Here is a 25,049-nt window from a genome sequence, read left to right on the forward strand (position 1 = left end):
TCTGCCCGATCGAGGGAAGGGTAAGGGTTTTATGACGGGATAGGCTATCGTCGCCCAAAAGCCACCCGTCCTCCTCCGAGAGGACCCTTAGTATGCCCTTGAGCAGCTTTCGTCCATCATTAAAGTTGATGATTATGAGAACTTAAGCAACCATGCGATGAAGGCGATAGGAGAGACAAGACTCTTTAGCAATGCACAGAGTAAATATGTCCGTCCCTTTCCCTCCCTTTTTTTTTGGTCAAATTGTCTCTGTCTTCTTTTAACCCTTTTCTGGGTTTTTACAGGGGATGGTGATGATGAAGGGTCTGATGGACCGTTTTCTCTCCCACGAGACGGCCTTGGATTGTGTCAAGGCGAAGGCAAAGGCGACGGTGGCGGAGCTGGAGGAGTTGAAGGCCTGGAAGGTGGTCCAGGAGAAAAAACTTTCTGCATCAAAGCAATTAAAGGGCGAGCTGGAGAAGCAGACGGAGGTGCTAAGGAAGGTCCTTGAGGACAAGGAAGTAGAAATCAAGGACACCAAGGACCATCTCCGTCAAGCTAAGGAAGATGCGATATAGGAGTATCGTGACTCCAACGCCCTCTTAGCTAAGCTCGGCTACTCGTTCGCGGATGGCTTTGATGACTGCTTCCGTCAGGTTATTGCTTTTTTTCTTGACCTGGACCTATCCCACATCTCCATTGACCCCTAGGCCCAAACGCCAGCCCAGCCCGTCTACTCAGAAAGCACCAACCAGCTGTTCACCGATGACACCGTCGTTGACCCCCAAGGTGATGAGGAGACAGCTCCTACAGATCAGGCGACCTCCGTCAGTGATGACACCCGTCCACTTGAGGGGGACCAGATGGCCAAGGACAGAGAGAACCTTACGGATTAGGACTAGATTTTTCTTTCTTAGCTTAGCATTAATTTTTCTTTCTTTTTCGTATGTAAAGATTTTTGGGAGAATAATGTTTCTATTTTATCGTCGCCTATTGTTATTTAGGCCTTACATGTAGACATTTTCCCTTTACTGGGCTTTCCATAATATTTCAATATTTGGTATTTTGATCATGTATCTGTTAAAATATGTTTGCCATATATCCGTCTACTTTGGGCTTAACGACTGAACCCATCCTCATGTGAACTGAATAAATACAAACCATTCATAGAATGAATCCGTCCACTTTGTGGAATAAGTACAAGCCATCCATTAAGGATTCTTGTGGACTTGGTAAATATAAGTCATCCATTCAGTATGATCCTGTCCACTTTTTTGGACTTAATAAATATAATTCATTCTTTTAGGATGATCCCATCCACTTTGTGGACTTAGTAAATATAGCTCATCCATTTAGGATGATCCCGTCCACTTTGTGGACTTCGTAAATATAGCTCATCCCTTTAGGATAATCCCGTCCACTTTGTGGATTTAATAAATACAATCCATCCCTTTAGGATGATCCCGTCCACTTTGTGGACTTAGTAAATATAACTCATCCATTTAGGATGAACCCGCCCACTTTATGGACTTACTATATATAGCTCATTCCTTTAAGATGAACCCGTCCACTTTGTGGACTTAATAAATAAAATTCATCCTTTTAGGATGATCCTATCCACTTTATGGACTTGATAAATATAACTCTGTAGACACACATACGACGTTTCTAAATAACTCCTCTTATTGTGATAAATATGCAAGTAGAAATTGTTCTTTGAAAAAAAATAAGAAATTGCCCTTTGGGCTTAAAATTACTATAGATAATAAAAACTAACTAAAAAGAAATAAACTGAAAATGAGGAGTGTCGTCGCTGATGCCTTTGTCTAGTGGTAGTACTTCTTTAGGTGCTCCGTGTTCCATGAATGGTGCAGATTTTTTCCATCCAGTGTCTCGAGGTGGTAGGTGTCTCTCCTTTGCCATGACGTGATCCTATATGGTCCTTCCCAATTAGGTCCTAGCTTTCCCTGGGCGGAGTCTCTTGTCGTGCTTGTCACCTTCCTCAAGACAAGATCTCCAACTTGGAAGTCCCTGTTTTTGACTTTGGAGTTGTAATGCTTTGCCATGAGGTCTTGGTACCGTGCTAACCTTTGCTCAGTCATCGCCCTAACCTCATCCACCAAGTCAAGTTGAAGGCGCATCTCTTCAATATTCTTACTGCTGTCATAGTTTCCAACTCTATAGCTTGCGAGTCCGACCTCAGCCGGGATGACTGCCTCGCTCCCGTATGCCAGTCAAAACAGAGTCTCCCCTATAGGTGTCCTTGCTGTCGTCCTGTAGGCCCACAAAACGCTTGGCAATTCCTCCGGCCATATCCCCTTTGCCCCCTCGAGACGAGTCTTAATAATTTTGAGCAAGGATCAATTCATCACCTCGACCTGTCCGTTGGCTTGTGGGTGGGCAAGTGATGAGTAATGATTCTTGATTCCCAACTGTAAGCAGAAATCTCGGAACGAATCATTGTCGAATTGTTTCCCATTGCCTGAGACCAGTACCCTAGGTATACCGTACCTGCAAATGATGTTCTTCCATTCAAAGCCTCGTACATTCTTCTATGAGATGGTGGCCAGGGCTTCGGCTTCCACCCATTTGGTGAAATAGTCTATACCGACTACTAGGAATCTCAACTACTTGACTGCTGTTGGGAACGGTCCCATGATATCCAACCTCCATTGAGCGAAATACCATAGGGCCGTCATTGGGGTGAGCTCCTCTGTTGGTTGTCTGATGAGGTTGCCAAACCTCTAACACTTGTCACAAGCTTTGACGTACACCTAGGCATCGTTCTGCATGGTGGGCCAATGGTATCTTGCCCTAATTAGCTTATGCATTAAGGATCATGATCCTGAATGGTTCCCACACACTCCTTCGTGGACTTCTCTCATGACATAATCTGCTTCTTTAGAGTTAAGACACCTCAGGTACGGACCGGAGAAGCCCCGTTTATATAAGATGCCTTTTATTAGTACGAATTACGCTGCCTGTACCTTCAGCTTCCTAGCGGCCTCCTTACCGTCTGGTAGCTCACCGTCTTTTAAGTAGGAGGTTATGGTGGTCCAATTGCTTTTGGAACCTATCTCCTACACATTGACGCCATTTACTAATGGTGAGCTTTGAACAAAGGACAATATCTGGCTAGGGATAAGCATGTGTTTTGCTGATGCAGCCCTGGCGAGGTGGTCGGCTTGCTCGATCTCCTCCCGTGGGATTTGAACGAATTTCACTTGGAGGTCGTTCATTTGATACTTCACTTGCTCCAAGTACTTCTTCATCCATTCGCACTTGCATTCGTAATCACCGGTTTACTTGGCTTGTGACTACCTGAGGGTCGCTATACATGACCACATTTGTAGCTCCTATTGCTCTGGAGTTCTAGCCCCACCATTAAGGCTTTGTACTTCGCCTCGTTATTGGTCGTAGGAAAGTTAAGTCAAATCATGCACTCAATCTTGTCGCCTTCTGGAAATTGAAGCACTATGTCAACTCTATCTACCTGTTTATTGGACGATCCATCCGTGTGGATGCTCCATTGCAGCTGTGCTCTTGCCCCCTGGTCCTCCGTGTTGGTGAATTCCGCGATGAAGTCAACGATGACTTGCCCCTTTATGGCCATCCGTGGGTGATACTATATGTTGAATTCACTCAACTCAGTTGCCCATAGCGCTATCCGTCCAGTTGCCTCAAGGCTGCTCATTGCTCTTCACAGGGGTTTATCTGTCAAGACGACAACAGTGCAAGCCTGGAAGTACGGTTTGAGCTTACGTGCTACAGTTACCAACGCGAAGGCGAGCTTTTCCATAGGGGTACCTCTCTTCTGCGCCTCGGAGCGCCCGGCTAATGTAGCATACAGGCTTCTGCACCCTGTCTTCCTCTTTTACTAAGGTTACGTTGACAGCTGCAAGGGAGACGGCCAGATAGAGGAATAATTCCTCCCCCGGTTTGGAGGGACTCAGAAACGGTAGGGAGGAGAGGTATGCTTTCAAGTCTTCGAACACTTGCTGACATTCAGCCATCCACTCAAACGACTTCTTCAACATGCGGAAGAAAGGCAGGCACTTGTCTGTTGCTCTTGAGACTAACCTTTTTAGTGCGGCTACTTTGCCATTGAGGCTTTGTACTTCCTTAACATTCGTTGGCGGCGTCATCTTCATTATAGCCTGTATCTTGTCTGGGTTAACCTCTTTGGGATACCATAAACCTTAGGAATTTTCCAATCGTCACCCAAATGCACATTTGTTAGGATTTAGTTTCATGTTGTACAAACGAAGTGTATCAAAGGTTTCCTTGAGATCGTCCAAACGGTCTCTTTCCTGTAGGCTACTAACATGTCATCAACATAGACTTGGACGTTCCTCCCAATCTGATGTGCAAACATCTTGTTCATCAACCTCTGGTATGTGGCACCCGCTTTCTTAAGTCCGAATGGCATTACTCTATAGCAGAAGAGACCGTGGCTGGTGACGAAAGAAGTCTTCTCCTGGTCAGCTTCGTCCAGCTTGATCTGGTTGTTACCAGAAAATGAGTCCATGAAACTCAACAGTTGGTGTCTTGCCATCAAATCCACCAAGATATCAATCTAGGGAAGTGGGTAGCTGTCCTTTGGGCATGCCCTGTTCAAGTCCATGAAATCTACGCACATCCTCCTCTTCCCGTTGGCCTTTTTGACCATCACCACGTTGGCCAACCAGTTAGGGTAGTATACTTCTCGTATAAAATTTGCTTCTTGTAACTTGCGAACCTCTTCTGCTATGGCCTTTTCTAGTTCTTGAGCGAATACCGACTTCTTCTGACGGATGGGAGAAAAAGAAGGCGATACGTTCAACTTGTGGACTATGACCGAAGAATCAATTTTGAGCATGTCTTTGTGGTTCCAGGTGAAGACGTCCTGGTTCTCTCTTAGAAATGACATTAGGGCCTGACGGACTGGCAGGCTAGCAAGAGTACTTATTCTTGTCGTTCGCTCGGGCTTAGAGTCATCAAGGAGTACCTCTTCCAACCCTTATACTAGTACTATCACCGTCCGCTGTTCTTCTATGCAGATCATTGGTAAAGGGTCGTCTATCTCCAGCATGGCGAGGTAGCACTCCTGTGCTGCTACTGATCTCCTCATACCTCTCCTACTCCTTATTTGGTGGAGAACTTGATCATTAAATGGTAAGCGGAGGTTACGGCCTTCCACAAATTAAGGGTAGGGCTGCCCAGGATGGCGTTGTAAGCAGATGAATAGTCTACAACTAGGAATGTGACATCCCTGGTGATCTGTTGAGCGTAATCGTCGACGCTTACGAGCAAAGTGATCCCGCCAAGTGCGTACACTTTTGTTCCTCCGAATCCAACGAATGGTGCGTTAGTTGGAATCAACCATTCTCTCTCAATCCTCATCTGTTGGAAGGCTATGTAGTAGAGTATATCAACGGAGCTCCCGTTGTCCACCAGGACCCTATGAGTGTTGTAGTCCCTAATCCATATGCTTACTACAAGCGCGTCATCGTGTGGATGATGGAGACATCGAGCATCCTCCTTTGTGAACCCGATTATAGGGTTATCGATGTGCGCCATCTTTGGGACCAAACCCGTCAATTGGACGTTCTGAACCATCCGGAGGTAGGTCTTGCGCACCTTCCTAATCAAATAGGAAGGTGTGGTGCCCCCTAAAATCATCCTTATGTCTCCTATAGGTGGTTTGGGACGTTCGTTTTCCCTTCGGGGGCCTTGCTCTTATGGTTGGTCCGTCCTCTCTTTGCTGACGAACCTCTACAATTTTTCTTGTCTGATTAGGGCTTCTATTTGCTGCTTCAAATCGTAGCAGTCGGACATATCGTGGTCATGATCTCAATGGAAACGGCAGTACTTGTCTTTGGACCTCTTGTTGGGGTCACCTTTCAGCTTGCCAAGAAACGTCAGGGATCCTTCATCCTTGATTTGTATTAGTACCTGATTGATTGGGGTGTTTAGTGGGGTGAAATTCGTGAATCTTCTAGTGGGGATTTGGAGCGTCTATCCTCTTGTCCCTCTCTTGTCCTTGTGGCCTTCCGTCCTTTATCCTGTCGTGTTTCTTCTTGTCTTTCTCTCTTCCTAGGCTTTTCTTCTCAGGCAAGCAATGCATTTTCTACGTTCATGTATTTGGTAGCCTTGTAAAGTACATCCGACATGGTTTTTGGGTCGTTCTTGTATAAGGAACGTTCTTGTATAAGGAAAACAAAAACTTCCCCTTCTGTAGCCCATTAGTGAACGCAGTCACGAGTATCTTATTGTCAGCTTCATCAATCGAGAGGGCCTCCTTGTTAAAGCGGGTGATGTAAGACCTTAGTGTGTCATCCTTTCGTTGCTTGATATTCATTAGACATGTAGTGGATTTCTTGTATCTGTGTCCCCCAATAAAGTGCGAGGCAAATTGGGCGCTCAACTCCTTGAAGGTACTGATTGAGTTTGGTGTCAACCTGCTAAACCATACTCTTGTGGAACCTCTCAATGTAGTGGGAAAGGCTCGGTGCATGATCTCATCTGCTACGCCTTGCAGGTGCATGAGGGTCTTGAATGACTCCAGGTGGTCCAAAGGATCCCTTGACCTGTCATAGGCTTCTACTTGCAATATACAGAACTTCGATGAGAGAGGGAACGAAGTAACGGGTGCAGTGAAGGGTGAATTAGTCTGATGTACCAGTTCGTCGAGATCGCTTGATACCCGTCCTTTGAGGACATTCATCATCAGATCCATTTGTTCCGTCATCATCTACATATTTGCGACCAGGTTTGGCGGTGTGATATATGTGGCTGTCGTTCTGCTCACGGCGTTGCTGCCTTCTGGTCCTTCCCTATTTTGCATACCATTAGCATGCTAAAGGTTGTCGCCCTCCTGCTCCTCCTCTTGATTTTGGGGCTTGGCGTCCCTTTGGTGCAGCTGCTCTTCTAAGTTATGGTTTTGCTTGGTAAGGCATTCAACAGCCGCGTTAAGAGTCTGAACTTGTCTCTCAAGGGAGGTGGTACATGATTTGTCTCCTTGGTTATTGTTGGTGGTCGCCATCGAGCGAGTAAGCACCATGCAAATTTTTGTTTGGGAAGCGGTAATATGGCTTACCTAGTTCCCACAGACGGCGCCAACTGATGATACCGAAAATTGTCAGTAAGTCACACGGTTCTCATGTGCTCAAGACAACACCTGCACAACATAGAAAAAGAAAACCTCAAGAGAGTAGCGGTGTGGTACTGGTCAAATACCCTCCGAAGGTTAAGTTAGAGAACTTTCACAACTCTAAAGTGCCAGAGTTGGGGAGCATTATGCGTACCTTGATCTCTGAGGGTTTTGGGTTTTTATAATAGTGTTGAACCGACTTTGGTTTCTTGGCAAAGAGGAATCTTTCCTTGTAGGGAAGATCCTCATAAATGCGAGTATTTTACGGGATCCTTTCCATATAGAGATTCTGTTGTCTAGGGTTAATCATGAAGCACAAGACATTTCCATTTGAAGTTCCTTGAGGACCAATTAAACCATGTGGGCGCCACGTGGCTTTGCCACCATTCACTTTGTATCCGTCTACTTCCTCGTTCGTCCACCGCAGGTAATCCGTCAACCTACAACATGTGTCGTCGTGTTGCTTCCTTTCTTTGTCCGTGAACCTAGTATAGTCGCCCATGGTAGGTTCTGTAAAATCTGACCGTCTACCTTAATGTTATCCTCTTCAGAGAAAGAGAGAGAGAAGTAACATTTTTCGCGTGAGAAAACTATGCATAGAATGAAAAAGAAGATGTCAAATTTATAGTAAGATGTTGAGAATAAGAAAAGTCAAAATAAAGGAAGATAAAAAGGTAGGGAAAGAATGAAGGTAGAAAGTAGTGGGGAGATGAAGAGGTAAAAGCAAGGAAGTCAATACCGTATTGGAGGCTATACCGGTTTGGCTAGCAGTACGATATATTTCAGGTATTAATACCAGTGTACCGTTTCGAGATTACCGCTAATATATATATATATATATAATTTTAAAATGATAAATTAATGTCACTTATCTAATCAATAACAACAATAATAATATATACTTTAGAGAAACCAACAAGTTCCACAAGATAAAAATTATAAAAAAAAAAAATAAAAAAAAAAAGAGAAACCACCAAAGTAAATATCTTTGAGTGTGTACCATTGTAGTTATATAATATAATATAACATAAATAAATAAATAAATATATATATATATATATATATATATATATATATATATATATATATTCCTCTACGTGACTGTGGGTGGATGAGTACCAGATTGGCAAGTCAAAAACAAGTCCTATCAATTTACTTAACATTAATAATAATAATAATAATAATAATAATAATAATAATAATAATAATAATAATATCAGAGACAGTCCCATCACATTTCAAATTAGTGTTAGATTTCACATGGGCTTGAGGTCTTGAGCAATAAAAAGAGGGAAAACTGGAGAGGGAAGGGTAAAAGCAAAAAGTAAGAATAATAAAGGAGAGGAGACGACCACAGGTGAACTGATTGTTGAGAAGAAGAAGCTTAAGAAGCTTGGGTGATCAACAATGGCAACAAATGGCGTTCCGATGCTGCTTCTTACTTTAATTACTTCTTCTTTCTCTTTTTCTTCTTCTTGTCATCCTTCCCCTCTCTCAAAATTTACAAAGCAACTCTCTCTTTTCTTAAAAGTTTACAAATAAATCAAAAAAATTTGCTCCGGTTCGAAATGCACTTACCGGCCAGAATCCGATATTTATCCCGGTACGGCCGAAACAGCTCCGGTATGGCCGGTATTAAATTTGGTATGAAATGAGAGTGTACCTATACCGGTGAAGCTGCCGAGACGGAGAATTTCGGCCGTACCGGCTGATACGGTACGAAACTGACTTCCTTGAGTAAAAGAGAGGGAGAGTTTTGGAAAATTAATAATAAAAATAATGGTTAAAAGATATTTTAATTTTTATATAATGGAGTTTTTAAGTCACTTTAAATGAGAAAATGTTTAAAAAAATATATAAGAAAAATTGGAAACAAAAATGATGACGTGACTGTTGATGTGGCTCAACATGAGTGTAGCAACATTAAATGCTACGCTTCAGCTTTTAGTAATATATAAATATAGATTGAATATATTTTATTTTATGATGTTATAAAAGTATAGTATTAAATTATTAATGTATTATAGATCATGGGGTCCTGTAGTTAAACTAACACCTCTTGATGTTTTCAAGGAAGACATCCATAGTTTAAATCTCCCGCCCTTAACTGTTGAATTTTATTATAAAACTTTTTTTTCTATTTTAAGGTAATTGCCTAGGGAATGAGCCGGCATTATAAAGTTGACCCAATTATTAAAAGATAGGTATAGATCATAGGTATTGCAATTCATTCAACACGACCAAATTCTACCAACTAAATAAGGTTGATTCAAACTTTTGCCAAAACAAATAAGGAAAATATTAGCCGGCATCATAAGGTGCTCATTAAGGATGGCCCACCTAATAAAAAATTGGTATAAATTGATGAGAGGATTGCAAAAATATTACAAAAATGACAAATAGAACTCAAAAAATTGGCTTTATTGGCTCTACACTCTATAGAGCTAGTAAAAAATCTAATATAAAGCAAAATAATTTGACATAAAGTTATTTCTTTACCGGAAACTTACAGCCCGTTAACACAACCCAACAAAGAAATCAAAATTCCATCTTCTAACACAAGGTTCTATTTAGCAAAGTGATTATGGTATCCAGTTAGCTTAACTGGTAAAGTCATTGATGGTTGAATAAGAGATATAGAATTCAATCTTCGCCTACACAAAAAACCGGTTGGTGTCTTGGTCTAATGATAAAGAGCTATCATCAGGAGCAGATGTCATACGTTGAAACTCTCTAAATATATAGCAAAGTGATAGGACCATTCTACATGCTACATAATAACATATTCTTGACATCATTATCAATCTACACCAATAATGCTTTGTATCCGTTTGGATACAGTTGATATTTATCAGCGTTTGTGTTTTGGTTTTTTTTTTTTTTTTTTGAGAAGTCAGTTTTCATGTGATTATGCACTGTTCAATGGGTCTTGTGCACTGTTCACTGGACCCACAAGTACTTTATTCAAGAAAAAAAAAACTTTAAAACTAGGTCTCACAGCACTATTCACACATTTAAAAATTATTTTGCTACAGTGTTTTCAGTTTTTAGTTTTCAACAAAATAAGCGGTATCTAAACGGACCCTTCCTCTAAAAAACATCTTCCCATTGAATGGCCGACCTTTTTGACTACTTTTTAAATTTAAAAATAGTTCAAACAAATATTTTTACTAATAAAATGTCACATTGGAGACATGGATTAATTCCTTTTAATTTTTATAAGGCTAAATTAAAAATTACACTTTTAAAGTTTAGGGTATTTGGATTTTACACCTCGGAGTTTCAGAACTTGGATTTTACCCCCTGAATTTTGGGGGTGTTTGAATTGTATGTCTTGAAGTTTCAAAATTTGAATTTTATCCTCTAAAATTTGGGGTGTTTGGATTTTACTCCCTAAAGGTTGTAGGTGTTTGGATTTTATACCCTAAAATAACATAATTTTGGGTTGTAAAAATTACACACCCTAAAATTTAAAGGATAAAATTCTAATTCTAAAATTTTAGGGTGTAAAATCCAAATAGCCCCAAACTTTAACGATGTAGTTTGCAATTTAGCATTTTTATAATCATCATCTTTTTGTCTCATGTGTATAGGAAAAATAGTGGCTTGTCCTTTGAAGCATTGTTATGGATTCCGTTTCATTCTAGTTGGAAAATCTCGTGTCGGCATGCAAACCGAAATGATAACCCCCTATTCCACCTCCAATGAAATTCCAGCCCATTCTGGGTGTTTTGGTTTATACCAGCCGAAATTAAAGATTTGGCCGGAATGCAAAAGTGAAAAAAAAAATGAAGAAAAAGCTGATGCACAAGCTGTGTTAGTGGGGAAACAAAAAGTAAAAAGATGAGAATAAGAGCTCTTTGGTATATGTCTATATGAACAGAGGAGGTAAAAATATACTGAAAGACAAGATGATGCAGTGGAGTTTTGAGAGAGAAAAAATATGAAGAAGATAAGAAAATCGGAGAGAGCACAGACAGTGAGATGAGGAAGAAAAAAATAATGAAGGGTTTAGGTGAGGAGGAGAATTCAAGGGAATAAATTTGACATGGTGAGTAGCTTTCACATGGGTGGGTTTGGGAAATGGGAAAGGAGTTATTAGGAACCTTCTTGGAAATTCTTTGGGTAGAATTACCCAACATGTTAGAGCCCCTTTGGATAAGCATTTCTAAGGACAAAACGTGATTAAATCTCAACTAGTAAGTTGTCCGTATGATGCACGGATAATGTTATAATGTTTTATGTAAATTTTTTTTTTTTTGAAAATGTTATACATATATCATAGCATATTTATTATAAAATTTTGTTAGTAATGAGTTCATCATAAAAAGTAACAATTATAAATTGCATACACATATCTATTTTAATGTTTTGTTTAAGTAATGAACAATAATTAAAACAACTTTAAAGTAATATTGTATAATAAAAGTTGATAAAAGAATATTAATTCATTCTATATTATTGATTTTTATAATGTGATGCAATAAAAAGCTTCATTACAAGATCTTTTTTTGTTTTTTTGTTTCTTCAATGCTTTGTTATTGAGGTATGGTGACGCTTGTAAAGCTTGCTGAGGGATATGTTATCATCATCTGTTTCTTCATCTTCAACGTTTGAAGTTTAGTCTGTCCATATTTGTTCAATTTTCAAGCTTTCATCACTTTTTTTGTTGCATCATTTGTGTTAATCACTAATGAATTAGCACCAAGAGATTCTTGATTGGATCTTACAAAGTTTTGACTTTGTCGTCAAGATTTTTGTAGGTATTTGCATTCATACCAAATTTTAATGAGGTGACAATTTTTTGTAAATATTTTTATATATATATTTTTTGTTAATTTTGGAATAGTGCAGCAAAAAGAATTAATATAGCATATTGGATTATGTATTTTACTGTCTTCCATACCTTTTTGTCATTTGAAGATGCATAAAAAATCTTAGCAACTATGTAATTTTCAAAACCATCCTTTAAATTGAATTCATTCAAATGAAATAGGAAAATCCTTTTTTTTTCCTTAATTTTTTTTTTCAAGTCATGTGGGATTCCTTCTCCAATATCAATAGTTTTACAATAATTTAAATAAGTTGTACCTTAGTTTGTTTTCTGTTGGGTTCTAAGCCTTTAAGTTTAGATGTATTAGAACTTCAATTTGTAATGTTGGCAAATTATGATCAAAACGTTTAGTCTTATTTTAGACTTGCTCGAAGTATGTTTAAGTGTAAAGTTGGAATCAAGTGTACTGCAGGATTTACTGTGTAAATTTTCCTGACTCGATCGATCGAAGCTCGTGCAAATTGTTTTTCTGCAGAATTTTCCAACTCAGCCCAAGCCCGTTTGACGTGTAGGGTTTTATGTTTTGTCTTAAGTATAAAAGGGAAAACTCTAACCACGTTTTGAGGTTGCTCTTTATGTTGTGTGTGTGAATCTCTTGTGAGATCTAAAGGTGTTTGCCTTCACATACACTTAGGGTTATCAAGATCTAGATTGATGTCAAGAGCTTGGTGATCAATTCAGTTGTAGATTCAAGAGCTTAAAGATATACAAGCGGGAGTGCTTGTGCTTGCTGGAAATCCAAGAAAGAAGTAGTCCATGGAGTCGGAGCTGTCACGTGGTCGTGGTAGTAAGTTTCCTACTCGAGGTAGCAATAGGATGTTAGTGGTCTAAGTTGCTATTGTGTAAAATTCAATTCTTTCATAGTGGATTTGTTTTACCTTAAGGATAGTTAGGTTAAATCCTCCCTAGGTTTTTTACCGGTTTGGTTTTCCTGGGTTATCATATCGTTGTGTTCTTTATTTTTTGTACTTTACAATGATATGATATATGTGTGTTAACCTAGATTTGAATAATTTACCTAAGTCAATCACTTGGCTAAATAACTAGGTTAACCTGGTTGTGTTTAAGGGGTCTAAAAACGTACATTTTTCAGTAAGATCTCTTGTAGATTTATTTAGGATTTTCTCGGCATTTCGATCAAATATCACAAAAGTTTTTTTGTCAATTGCATCAAAAACTTCAATTTGAATTTTGTATCTAAAATAGTTTGCAATTGTATATATATATATATATATATATATATATATATAGTACTTATAGTGAGATAAATATATTATAAATATTATAAATAATGTGAGTGCCTCTAACCTTAAAATAGAAAGATTTGTTTTTGTTTCACATTTTGCACATGAAAATGATCCTGCTTGTGGATTGACATTCTTTTCAAAAAGCACGCACAAAATGTTATACCAACCCATTGTTATACCAATGTTACTTATTGTTGCAATACCCTAGCAGTTCGCATCTTACAATGAACTTTAAAATTAACATGTATTATTTTTAATGTAAATAATATGATGTAATATTATTTTTTATGCAAATAATGAGTATAATTTGAAATGATTAACAAACCTGTTTCGTAAGGTCTCATTCAATGTATTTTATCTTTGCTATTGTCTTTATAATCTTTAAAGATAAATCCTCCTATAAAAATTGTTTTGCATGTATTTTTGGTATTTCTTGTATAGGATCATGTTTTTGACCATTCCTATCATTAAATTTTTTTTTTTAAAGAAAATATTAAGTAAATGGCATTTTTTGAGATAGTATATGCTATTTATTAGACTTTTTTGTTATTATAAATTTTAGAAATATGCACTTGTCAATTATTTTAACAACCTCAAGGATCTCAAGATTTATATTTCTTTTTTGTTACACTGGTTGATGACAAAAAGAATTTGTCTGCACAAATTGCATAAAACATTGTTAATAGAAAAAAGTGTATTGAATTGAAATTGGGAAAAAATGAAGACATGATTTCATGAGAATGAGATTTTCTAGAAGTATCATCTATACATGGGGGAGGAGGAAGAGAGTTTGTAAGTGATAAGACTTAAGAGTTTTGGTTTTGATTTATGCGTGGGTAGGGTCAGACTTGGGTCATAATATATAAGGTAATATGACTAGGCTTAAGTTTTTCATAAGGTTTGGTTTATTTTTAAAATGCAATCCATTTTGTAAAGAATAACTTTTGGTCTAATTATTAAGAGTAGTCCATATTTTATATAATAGTAAAAAGAAGTTACTATGATCGATTGAGTAACAGTAAAAAAAAAACTTAATAAAAAGAGGTAAAAAATACTAAATTTATATAATAGTAAAAGAAGTTACTATAATCTATTGGGTAGCTATAAAAAAACTTAATAAAAAAAGATAAAAAAAAAAATACTAAATGCAATATTAAAGTATCACATGGCAGGACCTCATGCACTCTCACATGAGGTCTCTGCTCCTAACTTCTTTATGAACTTTAGTTTCGATAACACAAAGTGGATTCTTGATCTTGTACATTTTTATTCTAGTGCTGTTTTTGTTCCTTTGTATCAATGTATCATGATGCAGATCCATTACCGAAGTCTTAATTTTTTTAGAACAAAATAGAAATCTACAGAATTCTAAGATTAATACATTTGCTGTTTTTAGAGAGAAATTCCTTATTGTATATGTTGATGACGTCAACAAACATAGTTGAATAGGGTTTTTTTTTTTTATGTCGGTTGTTTTCTCACTTTCACACCCACTTTGTTTAAACAGTGAGTTGTTGACCGAGGATATTAAAGCTTGTACGTGACTGTGTCTCTTTGATTTTTATACTCAATATCCAGTCTTAATTTTAGAAAGCAATTATTAGTAGAATAGTACAGTAGTTGTTTATGATTCTGCATTCTTTAAGACATGAAAAACCAACCAAAGAAGTTCCCCTTTTATAATGGGTTTTCCTGCTTTTAGGGAAAGATTCTTATACAAATATGATTAATAAAGACTATAGTTTAGCCCATCACGGGGTGTGAAGATGTGGTTTCATGCTTGCATTAGCTGTATGAAAAGCTGAGTCAATGTTTAAAAAACCAGAGACGTCATTGACTTGAGTATTTGAAAACTTAATTAAGCCTTTAGGTGAAGAAAATACCAAGCATGATTGCTTAGTATATGTTTGTAGCTGCTCAATGACAATTTAGCGGATTAGTGGTGGAACGAGAGGATTTGACTTAACTGTATTTACCTTAGTACCCCCATTTCAAATGTAAAGTCAGGCACAATAGACATAGTCATCTCTTCTAATCTCCGCTATATTTTATGTTGTTTGCATGTGTGTTTGGGCAACACATTTGATTAATTGTAATGACCATGTCAACTTTAGTAGTATAAGTGGGGTTTGTCATGAAAAATCAAATTTGCTTGCGTGCGTGTCTGCATTCTCTTTGGTTCGTGCGTAATTCATATTTGGTATTTGTGAACCTTTAGCTCTTTGGTTTGTGTTTGTTTATTTAAACCCCTATATACCTAGATTGTTTAACTTAATTAATTAACTACTAAGCTGATACTTAGGTTTATTTTGAGATCTAGGTTAAACACATACAATCATATTACTTAGTGCAGAGAAGTAAAGAAGGCAAGTGATATGATGACCTAGGAAAACTAATGAAACTATCAGTTTCAAAGTAAAATACTTAGGGAGGATTTAAACTAATTATCCTCAAGATAAACCAATTCACTATGATAGAATGGAAGTTTTACAATAGATTTTCTCCCTAAAATCTAAAACTACCTCTTGTAGTACTTACTTACACGACCACGTGTAGCTTCGAATCCACGGACTCTTAGTTTTATTTGAATTTGTCGCACACAAAGATTCCACTCAAAGGTTTAGATCACCGTTAGTAGTAACATCAAAATTAAGATTGTTTGTTTAAAAATTATAAACAACTCACACAATTAAGCACTACATAACAAAAACTAACAAAGTGCAAAAAGTAGCTCATCAAAGCTAAACAAGATACATAGACATGAAATGTAAATTTCATTGGCCATCTAGTTCTTGATTGTAGATCTAGCTTCCGGTAGATGCTTGTAGAGTTAGAAGGCTACGAAAACCTCACAAATCTCACAGGAGTTACTCACAAAATTTCCAAGAACTTTACAAACATATTTAGGGTTTTCCTTTTATACTAGATAGTGTGAGACACTAACCCTAAACGTTTTCGTGGACTTTGGGCTTGATTTGAAATCTACAGAATACGACTTTCAATCAGTCAATTCTTTCTTTTGATCGGTTGAGCTTCACAGATTCTGAACTCTTCTTTTTGCAGCTTGGCTGTTCTTGAATCTTGACTTGAACAAACTTGAGCAATGTCTAACACCTAATCTAGACATGTTTTTGTTCTCGGTTTGCCAACATTCATAAATTTCGAATCTAAATATTTAGAATCTAATAGTTTGTATTTGTGAGAGAGACCTATTTTGGTGTACTTAGGATAAGGATTTGTGAGAGTGTCTCTACATCAATTTGTATTATCCCAAATTTGATATAGTGAAATTCTTCTTCGTTGCCCGTGGATGTAAGCTATTGCCCAACCACGTAATTTTTGGTGTTTTGTGTCTATTCTTCTTTTGATTTATTTTCTTCATTCCTATTGTTTGTTTGAGATATTTCTTAGGCCTAAAATATTTTCACAATCAATCTTGATAATTTTTTAGTTTCCGCTATTTTACAACAGCACACACTTAAGTTGGCTTGGTGTTTGGAGACTGATCCCCTTTTGCTTCATCTGATTCCTACAGTCAAAGAGACATAGTTGTTAGTTTGAATTGGTTAAAATGCATTGTATAATTGATGTCAAAAAGAGGCTATTTATGAATGTTCATTTCTCCCAGCTCTCATTTTCAGTGGTTTTTACTAGAAGATGCAAGAAAAAGAGAGATGACCACTTGCATAACAACTCTGTTAAAGAAAAAAAAAAATCTCGGTTCTTTGTTCTTTCCTTTTTTTATATAAATAAATTTTATTACTTCTGGTCTTACTTTTGAGTGAATTAAAAAATGATTTATAGACTTGACTCATAACAGTTAAACAACCAATTACTTGGGAAAGGTTTATCCTATATAGTACAATGAAAAATAATTTTCAGTCAATGTTTTGCCAGGATGATTCCTGGAAGAGTGTTATACAAATACTAGATTATCTTCTTTTCTTAGTGGAAAATTATAATTACCTTGTGCTTAGGCATAATCTTCTGGGAGGAAGGCCATGTTGTTTCAAGCAGCGTTTGTGCTTTACCACCACTGCTGCGTAAGTCAGTTTCGTCAGTCTTAAAAATAAATAGCTAACAAAAAAAATGATTGTTGTAGCCTTACTCCTCAATAACCCATCATATCCAAGACTTTCCACCCATATCTTCTAAAATTTTCAAGATAGCTTAGCTCTATCAGAATAATAAAGCCAAAGGCTTTGTAGCTAAATTGACACCTCCCCATGCACAAAGTGCTTAGGGGTTTAGAGGGGAAAGAGTTTGAGCTACGAGGTTAGTAGCATGTTGTAATTATCTCTAAAAAAAATGAATAATAAATTACAATAAATAAATTTAAAAAAAAAATTATTTGGTGGCTACTAATATAACAACTTCTATAACTTTGTTCTTATGTTGATTTGGAGAGAACAACAGCTAATACATTACTAGTAAGTTGCCCGTACAATGCACAAATAATGTTATGGTGTTTTATGTAAGACGGTTTTGGAGAATATTGTACATATATTATAAAAAAAATAAACTAATTTAATAATTAGAGCAAAAAAAACATATACAGTTTGAGATATTAAAAATTAAATTAGTAGTAACGTATCTACCCAAACTATATAATGAGTCAATGGCAAAGTTTTCTTTATCACAACAATGAGTTAAAGATTAAAAAAGAGTCCCATAAAAAAAAAAAAAGATCAAAATTGAGAGACAAACCATGTATGAAAGAAAAGGCAACAGTGTAACAACAAATATTAATATTTTCTACAATATTCCTCCATAAGTGTATTTTGTTTTAGTTTTTTTTTTTTTTTTTTTTTTTGCTTTTGTTTTTAATGCTAAAACAATAGGTATGCTAAAAGTCATGAAAAAGAGCGGAAGGTATAGTGTAAGCTTAGACAATTAATGAGAGATTAATGAAACAATGGTAAAAATAAGTTAATGTAATATTTGGGGTAACAATACAAAAAAGTTAACGAAAAGAGGTAAATAAAAAATAAAACTAAATGCAAAATTAAAGAGCCACATAGCAAGACCTCATACATTCCCACATGAGGTCTCTACTTTTATATATATAGTAATAATATATACACACATATATATATTGATTGATTCGGATTTTTTAATTTTATTTTTAAAAAAATCATAAATAATTTTTTTTTATCAATAAGTAATAACATGCTCATTTTATTTGAGATTTTTTTAAAATAAAAAAATCTATTAAACTTGTTGTTTTCTATAATATTAATATATATATATATACACACACACATATGCGGTAACCTAGAAACAGCCCCAAGCGGTACGTCAAAATAGACTAGTACCGAAATATTTCGTTCCAATAGATAAACCAAAATAGGTCCAAAACGAGATTCACAACATTGCTTTGAAGTATGAAAAGTCACACACCATAAACAAGAAAATGGTCTATAACTATTATGAGCAGTAACTTATTAGAAACATTTTTTTCTTCAATGAACATAAAAAAGCAATAAGTCTCGAAAGCAGGTTAAGAGCAGCAAACCAAAACAAAGTCAATGAAGAAAGTCTGATGTCTTTGTCATTATACAAGTTTATAATTCACTACACAGTTTGTCATTTATACAACGAAGTGTTCCATTGCCCAATACTTATAACAAAATGTTCCAAATGCAAATCTTCCTCTACCAGTAGATTTGTCATAATACAGTTTATCATTTATAAACAGAGTGTATCAATTATAAACTCCTAATACTATGGCTCTACAACCATCATATCTTCTCTCCTTGTTGCTTCTTGTTCTGTTGCTGCCATATTCCACCACTGCTCAAGCGTCCAGCAAACAATCTCTAGGCTCATCCCTTATTGCACAGGAAAACGGCTCTTACTGGGCATCGCCTTCTGGTGACTTTGCTTTTGGTTTCCAACAAATTGGAAATGGAGGCTATCTACTAGCCATATGGTTCAACAAAATACCTGAAAAAACCATTGTCTGGTCAACCAATGGAGATAATCTAGTGCCAATAGGATCCAAAGTTGAACTTACCAAAGACGGCCAATTGGTAGTCAGTGACCCAACACCAACAGGCACAGAGATATGGCAATCTGAGTCAGGCGGTTTAGGAGTTGTCTATGCAGCCATGCTTGACACCGGAAACGTAGTGCTGGCAAGCCAGGACGGTAGCCAATTGTGGCAGAGTTTTGATCATCCAACACAGACACAATGTTACCAACACAGACAATGAGTATGGGAAGCAAGCTTGTAGCTCATTACTCGGAAACGAATTACTCTAATGGCAAGTTCCAGTTTGCACTACAAACGGATGGAAATCTTGTGCTTCAAACTTTAGCATTCCCTACAGATTGGTCTAATACAGTTTATTGGCCAATAGGCAGTGGCTTTCAGGTGGTCTTCAATGAGTCTGGCTATATATACCTCACAGCTACAAACGGAAGCATACTTACGACCGTATCATCAAATTCTGTTTCTAAACAGGAATTCTATCAAAGAGCAGTCATGGAATATGATGGAGTTCTTATACATTATGTCTACCCAAAAAGCAGCACTAATACTTCAAATGCCTGGTCCATTTTGTCCGTTGAGCCTCCAAATATATGTGAAATTACGGAAGACATAGGCAGTGGAGCTTGTGGGTTCAACAGCTACTGCGAGTTAGGAGGGGATGGAAGACCAAATTGCAAGTGCCCAACAAGATACACCCTCATTGATCCAAATGATGTTATGAAAGGTTGCAGAGAAGACTTTCTTCCACAAAGTTGTTATGAAGCATCATCAAAAACAGATCAATTTGATTTAAGTGAAATGGAAAGTATAAATTGGCCCCTTTCCGATTATGGACGTTATGTAAACGTAACTGAGGATTGGTGCAGGAACGCTTGTTTGGGTGATTGCTTTTGTGCAGTGGCTGTTTTTGGAGGTGGGCAGTGTTGGAAAAAGAAAATTCCTCTCTCAAATGGGATGAAGGACCCCAACAACGTTGCAAGCAAAGTTCTAATCAAAATAAGGAAAGATAATTCTACTTTTAACCCTTCAGGTGCAGATTTGAAGAAGAAAAATCATTCAACTGTGATACTTATTGTGACAGTGCTCCTTAGCAGCTCGATGTTTCTGAACTTGCTCTTCCTGATGGCTGCCTTTCTGCCTGTTTTTCGTTTCAAATATTGGAAATCAAAGGCCCTCAAAACATACCCATTCACGCCAGGCATGAATTTGCGAAGTTACACTTATGAGGAACTAACAAAAGCCACAAATGAGTTCAGGGAAGAGCTAGGGAGGGGTGCCTTTGCAAAAGTTTATAAAGGGGTACTAGAATATGAGGACAGAAAACGAGTTGCTGTTAAAAGGATGAATGATTTGGTGAAAGAAGGCGATATGGAGTTCAAAACTGAAGTGAGTGCTATTGGCAGTACAAACCATAGAAATTTGGTCCAATTGCTAGGATACTGCAACGAGGGGCAGCACCGGCTTCTTGTATAGGAATTCATGAGTAATGGTTCTCTAGCAAGCTTTCTATTTGGGGGTTTGCGGCCATATTGGTACCAAAGAATTCAAATTGCATTAGAAACTGCAAGAGGGCTCTTTTACTTGCATGAAGGATGCAGCACCCAAATCATACATTGTGATATCAAGCCACAGAACATCCTCCTGGATGACTCTTTTACAGCTAGAATTTCTGACTTTGGATTAGCTAAGCTTTGAAAACGGACCAGACTCATACTACTACTGGAATCAGGGGAACTAAGGGGTATGTTGCACCCGAATGGTTTAGAAACATGCCTGTTACAATCAAGGTGGATGTTTACAGCTTTGGCATTTTGTTGCTAGAGCTCATTTGCTGCAGGAAGAGTTTTGAAGCAAAGGCAAAGGATGAGGATCAGATGATACTAGCTGACTGGGCATATGATTGCTATAAAGACAAGAAACTGGATCTATTAGTGGAGAATGATGTGGAGGCAACAGATGACATGAAGAGATTGGAGAAATATGTGATGATTGCAATATGGTGCATTCAGGAGGATCCATCACTAAGGCCAACAATGAAGAAAGTGGTACAAATGATGGAAGGATCTATTGAGGTCTCAGTTCCTCCAGGTCCATCCTCATTTATTAGTTCAATGTAAATCCTCTTATGTACTTACCTTTCTAGTTGCTTAAGTCTTTATGCATGTTAAATTGTCAATACTATCAGCTTGGCAAGTCAAGCAATAGTATACTTATAAATGTATGATGATTATCTGTGTCCCAATAGTCTCAATAAAATGACAGATTTTCTTTGTCAAGTCTTTATATAAAATTTGTATCAAACAAAAAAAAAGGGGGTTGCAGGATAGAGTTTTTGTTTAGTACTGCAAAAATAAAAATCCTTTTCTATTGAGTATTGAACCACAATAAAACTGATACAAAACTCAACAGTTAATGCCATCATTCATAAGGATCGAAAAACTGAGTAGCATGCTATAGGTGGAATTTTGATTCACCTGCAGAATCCCTCTACTAATTTTAGGAAACTCCAATTGACAAGGTCAGGACAATGTCTAGTGTCTACTAGACTCTAGAACTAATTGGAGTCACTATGTTTGACATATTTTGCTGTGGAGGATATTTTCAGGCAGGCCTTCTTAGATGAAATATGGCTAGACTTCACAAGATCAAAACTACTGTCCTACACCTTTGTAAAATTGCCTTTTGATGAAATGGCTTACAAAGATGATCTGGGCATTTAGGACTATTCGTCAGTGCCATGTAAGGATTCGTGGATGGGATATATAAGGATTAAAGGTACAAAAATTGAAAAGAACAATAAAGAAAAAAAAATGGTGGGGTGAAAACTGAAAAGGAATCACAATCATACAGCCTTTGTTCCCAGTCATCCTTTATATTAGTAAAATTATATTTTGTTTTGTTTTATAATTTGCTGTGCTAGTGTCTTTGCTTCTCTTTTATGGAAAAAAAAGTTGCAACACCAAGATATAGTGCAATCTGTAAGAGACTATGCCTTATAATATGGAGATCACTAGTTTGAATCTTCCCCTCCCTTATTCTTGAGGCTTAACTCATTGACTCCAAAAGTGAGCTTTTTTACGCATGTGTATTAGTAGAGGCTATCAACTGATTTTTTTTTTTTTCTTTCTTCATTTGAGGGACATTTTTTTCTAATATTCTATAAATAGTATTCCAAAATGAAATTAGAACATTATTGGGAAGGGAAAGTGCTGGTTTGAACCATAAATGGGACTAAAATTTTTAGGCAGCTGCATTAAGAAAATACCGAATTGACAAGAGATTGCATGTGAACATACTCCTACATTGAAACAAACAAGCTAGTATCTAAAACAGTACAACCAAGTATGCTTCAAGTATTAGACTAAAATAGTTCAACCAAACATGGTTCAAGTACTAGCAAGTAACATGCATCAATGCATACCTATAGGTAATTGATTATACTGAAGTAGTTGGACAAGGACATGGAGGCATTAAAACTTCAGTAGCACCGCCAAACATTTGTAGAACATTCTTCATGGAAGGTCTTAGCAATGGATCCTCCTGCCTTGATTTAGCATCTGACTCTGCAATATGGTGTCAATCTGAAAGAGTTAAAACTTTCCCATAAGTTGACATAATCTTGTCTTGCAAGCACAAAGTTCCCAGTGTTGAGCATGGATGCATATTTTACTCCACTAGCAGCAACATCAGTAGCCCAAACCTGCTGAACGTTTGTGTCATAGAGAACTAGCTGGCCACCTATTGTAAGCTGAACTTTGGATCCTCTTTGGACTAGACTATTTCCATTGGCTGACCAAATTATGGTTTTTTCTGGGATTTTTTCAAGCCATATAGCAAGTAAGAAGCCTATTACACCAATTGGTTGGAATCCAAAAGCAAAGTCACCGGATGGGGAACCCCAAAAAAAGTTATCATCAAGTCACATTTATACCAGGTAGCTCTAGAATGCACTGCAACTTGATATAATATATTGTTCTTGGTCTAAGGTCACCATTTTCTAACTAAACCTGAATTCTCCAAAGAAATAGATAAAGAATGATGCATATTGAATTTTTCAGACACTTCTACTCATATCTCCCTAACCCATTCAAGACCTTCAACAGTTGTAACCATTATTTCATTTGCATTGCAAGAGAAAATTTCAGTTGCATTGTACGACCTGATCAAATTTCTAAGGTAATAATTTTAAATAGCATCAAACGAACATCTAAATTACACCAGCACTCTTCCTCTTAATTATCTCGAAAGAAACATAATAATTTATTCTGAACCCCAAAAAAAAAAGTAAAGTCGTTCTAAATGACTTATTTTGGAATTGTATTGCATATATTGAATAATCATTGCTTGAGCTTAGATTGACTTCGTCAACATGGTAAGTTTTAGCACATCCCTATAGAACCAAGCTACCTTGGATCACACGTTTAGGACTAGACGTTGTTCTAGGACTTGAAACAAAGAACACATGGCAAGCAAACAAATGAACAAACATGCAAACTGAAGAAATTCAATGATGACCTGAAAAGTATATGTTCTAGATGTAGATAATTAAATTTAATATAAAAGTAAAACCCATTTGCGCAGCTGTTGTAAAGACCAAAAATTTATGCTTGAATAGCTTCACCCAACTCCCACTGGAGCCATTTCTGGAACTCCAAGTTGCAACCACTTGCCCAATTGCTTCAATTGTTGTGCCAACATAAAAAGTTATTGTTTTTATGACTGTGGAAACTGTGGTAGGGGAGAGACAGTGAGAGGGACAGAAATTCGGAAAGGGTGGGAGAGACAGTTAAGAGAGTGAAAATAAGAGAATGAGAAGGTTTTTTTTTTAGTTACAAAATTAGACAACTTTACTCAATATCATTAAGATTACCACATATTTTGAAAATTTAACCGTTAGATTACATATTCTTTAAGCTCTTAAAGCATATGCCAAATTTTGTTACAATCAGATATTATTTACTGTATGATCTATAAAATTATATTTTATGCATAATTTTAAATTACAAAAACTTGCAATTTAAACAATTTAATAATGACATAGTTGTTGATCTTTAATTTTCTAGAAATTTTGCAAGTATAGAGGATATAAGAAGAATATGTAAGCCAATGGTGGATTTGTCAAAATTCATCTCCAATAAAAAGATATTGAGTAAGGTTGCAAGGCTGAAACCAATTTTGTAACTAAATTTTATCCTTTAAAAAAAAATTAATTTATATACCTACTGTTCAGTCCATCCAATCTATTTTTTGGACTAGGACCAAATTTTTCATACCCATAAGAGCTGACTTGGATCCAACGTTCGTCTCAACAAGAGACCCAACTCTTACCCATGAGTTAGACTTTGAATACCTTCCATATTTTTCCCGCCTTTTTCTTCTTGAAGCACACTAGTTGTAATGATGAGTCGCTTTGAAGGAATAGTATTTTTAAGCTTTTTATACAATTTAGTTTTTTTAATAAAATAAACTAAAAAAATTTGACAACATTTTTTACACTAGCTTGTAGGTTCTTATTTGGGCTCATTATTGACATCATTTTTTTTCGATTGCTAACAATTAACCACGTCAGCATATGTCAATTTTGTCATTTTTTTCCTATAGACTTTCTATAAAAAAGACCTTTGGACTGGACTAATTTAAAGTAATTTAGTACAACTTTTCTCTTTAGTTATGTTTCCTTGTATAGGTGCTCTTCTTTCTCACCATTTATCGAGTGAGGTACTGTTTTCTATTTAGCTTTTTTTTTTTTCCCCCCCTATTCGGTATTCTTGGCTCCATTGGATAACTTTTGCTATGTTTGTTTGTTAATTTGTTAGGAATTTAAGTGTTTAACGCGTGGATTTCAGCATTCTTGGTTATTTA

The 25,049-nt window shown here is 36.6% G+C and overlaps 1 protein-coding gene and 1 pseudogene across 1 annotated transcript; one reads left to right on the plus strand and one right to left on the minus strand.

Moving 5' to 3' along the window:
* Positions 1-5,103: 5,103 nt before the first annotated feature.
* Positions 5,104-5,538, minus strand: LOC142625418 (uncharacterized). Its single transcript, XM_075799081.1, has one exon. The coding sequence runs from the start codon at positions 5,536-5,538 to the stop codon at positions 5,104-5,106; it is 435 nt and encodes a 144-aa protein (XP_075655196.1).
* Positions 5,539-18,918: 13,380 nt separating this feature from the next.
* LOC142623599 (G-type lectin S-receptor-like serine/threonine-protein kinase LECRK2) lies at positions 18,919-21,304 on the plus strand (annotated as a pseudogene).
* The last annotated feature ends 3,745 nt before the right edge of the window (positions 21,305-25,049 follow it).

Source organism: Castanea sativa, chromosome 2, assembly GCF_040712315.1.
Source record: "Castanea sativa cultivar Marrone di Chiusa Pesio chromosome 2, ASM4071231v1".
Classification (NCBI taxonomy): domain Eukaryota; kingdom Viridiplantae; phylum Streptophyta; class Magnoliopsida; order Fagales; family Fagaceae; genus Castanea; species Castanea sativa.

Excerpts from the sequence above, each read along its gene's own strand:
- LOC142625418 (XM_075799081.1), bottom strand. The coding sequence starts at position 5,538 with ATGGCGCACATCGATAACCCTATAATCGGGTTCACAAAGGAGGATGCT.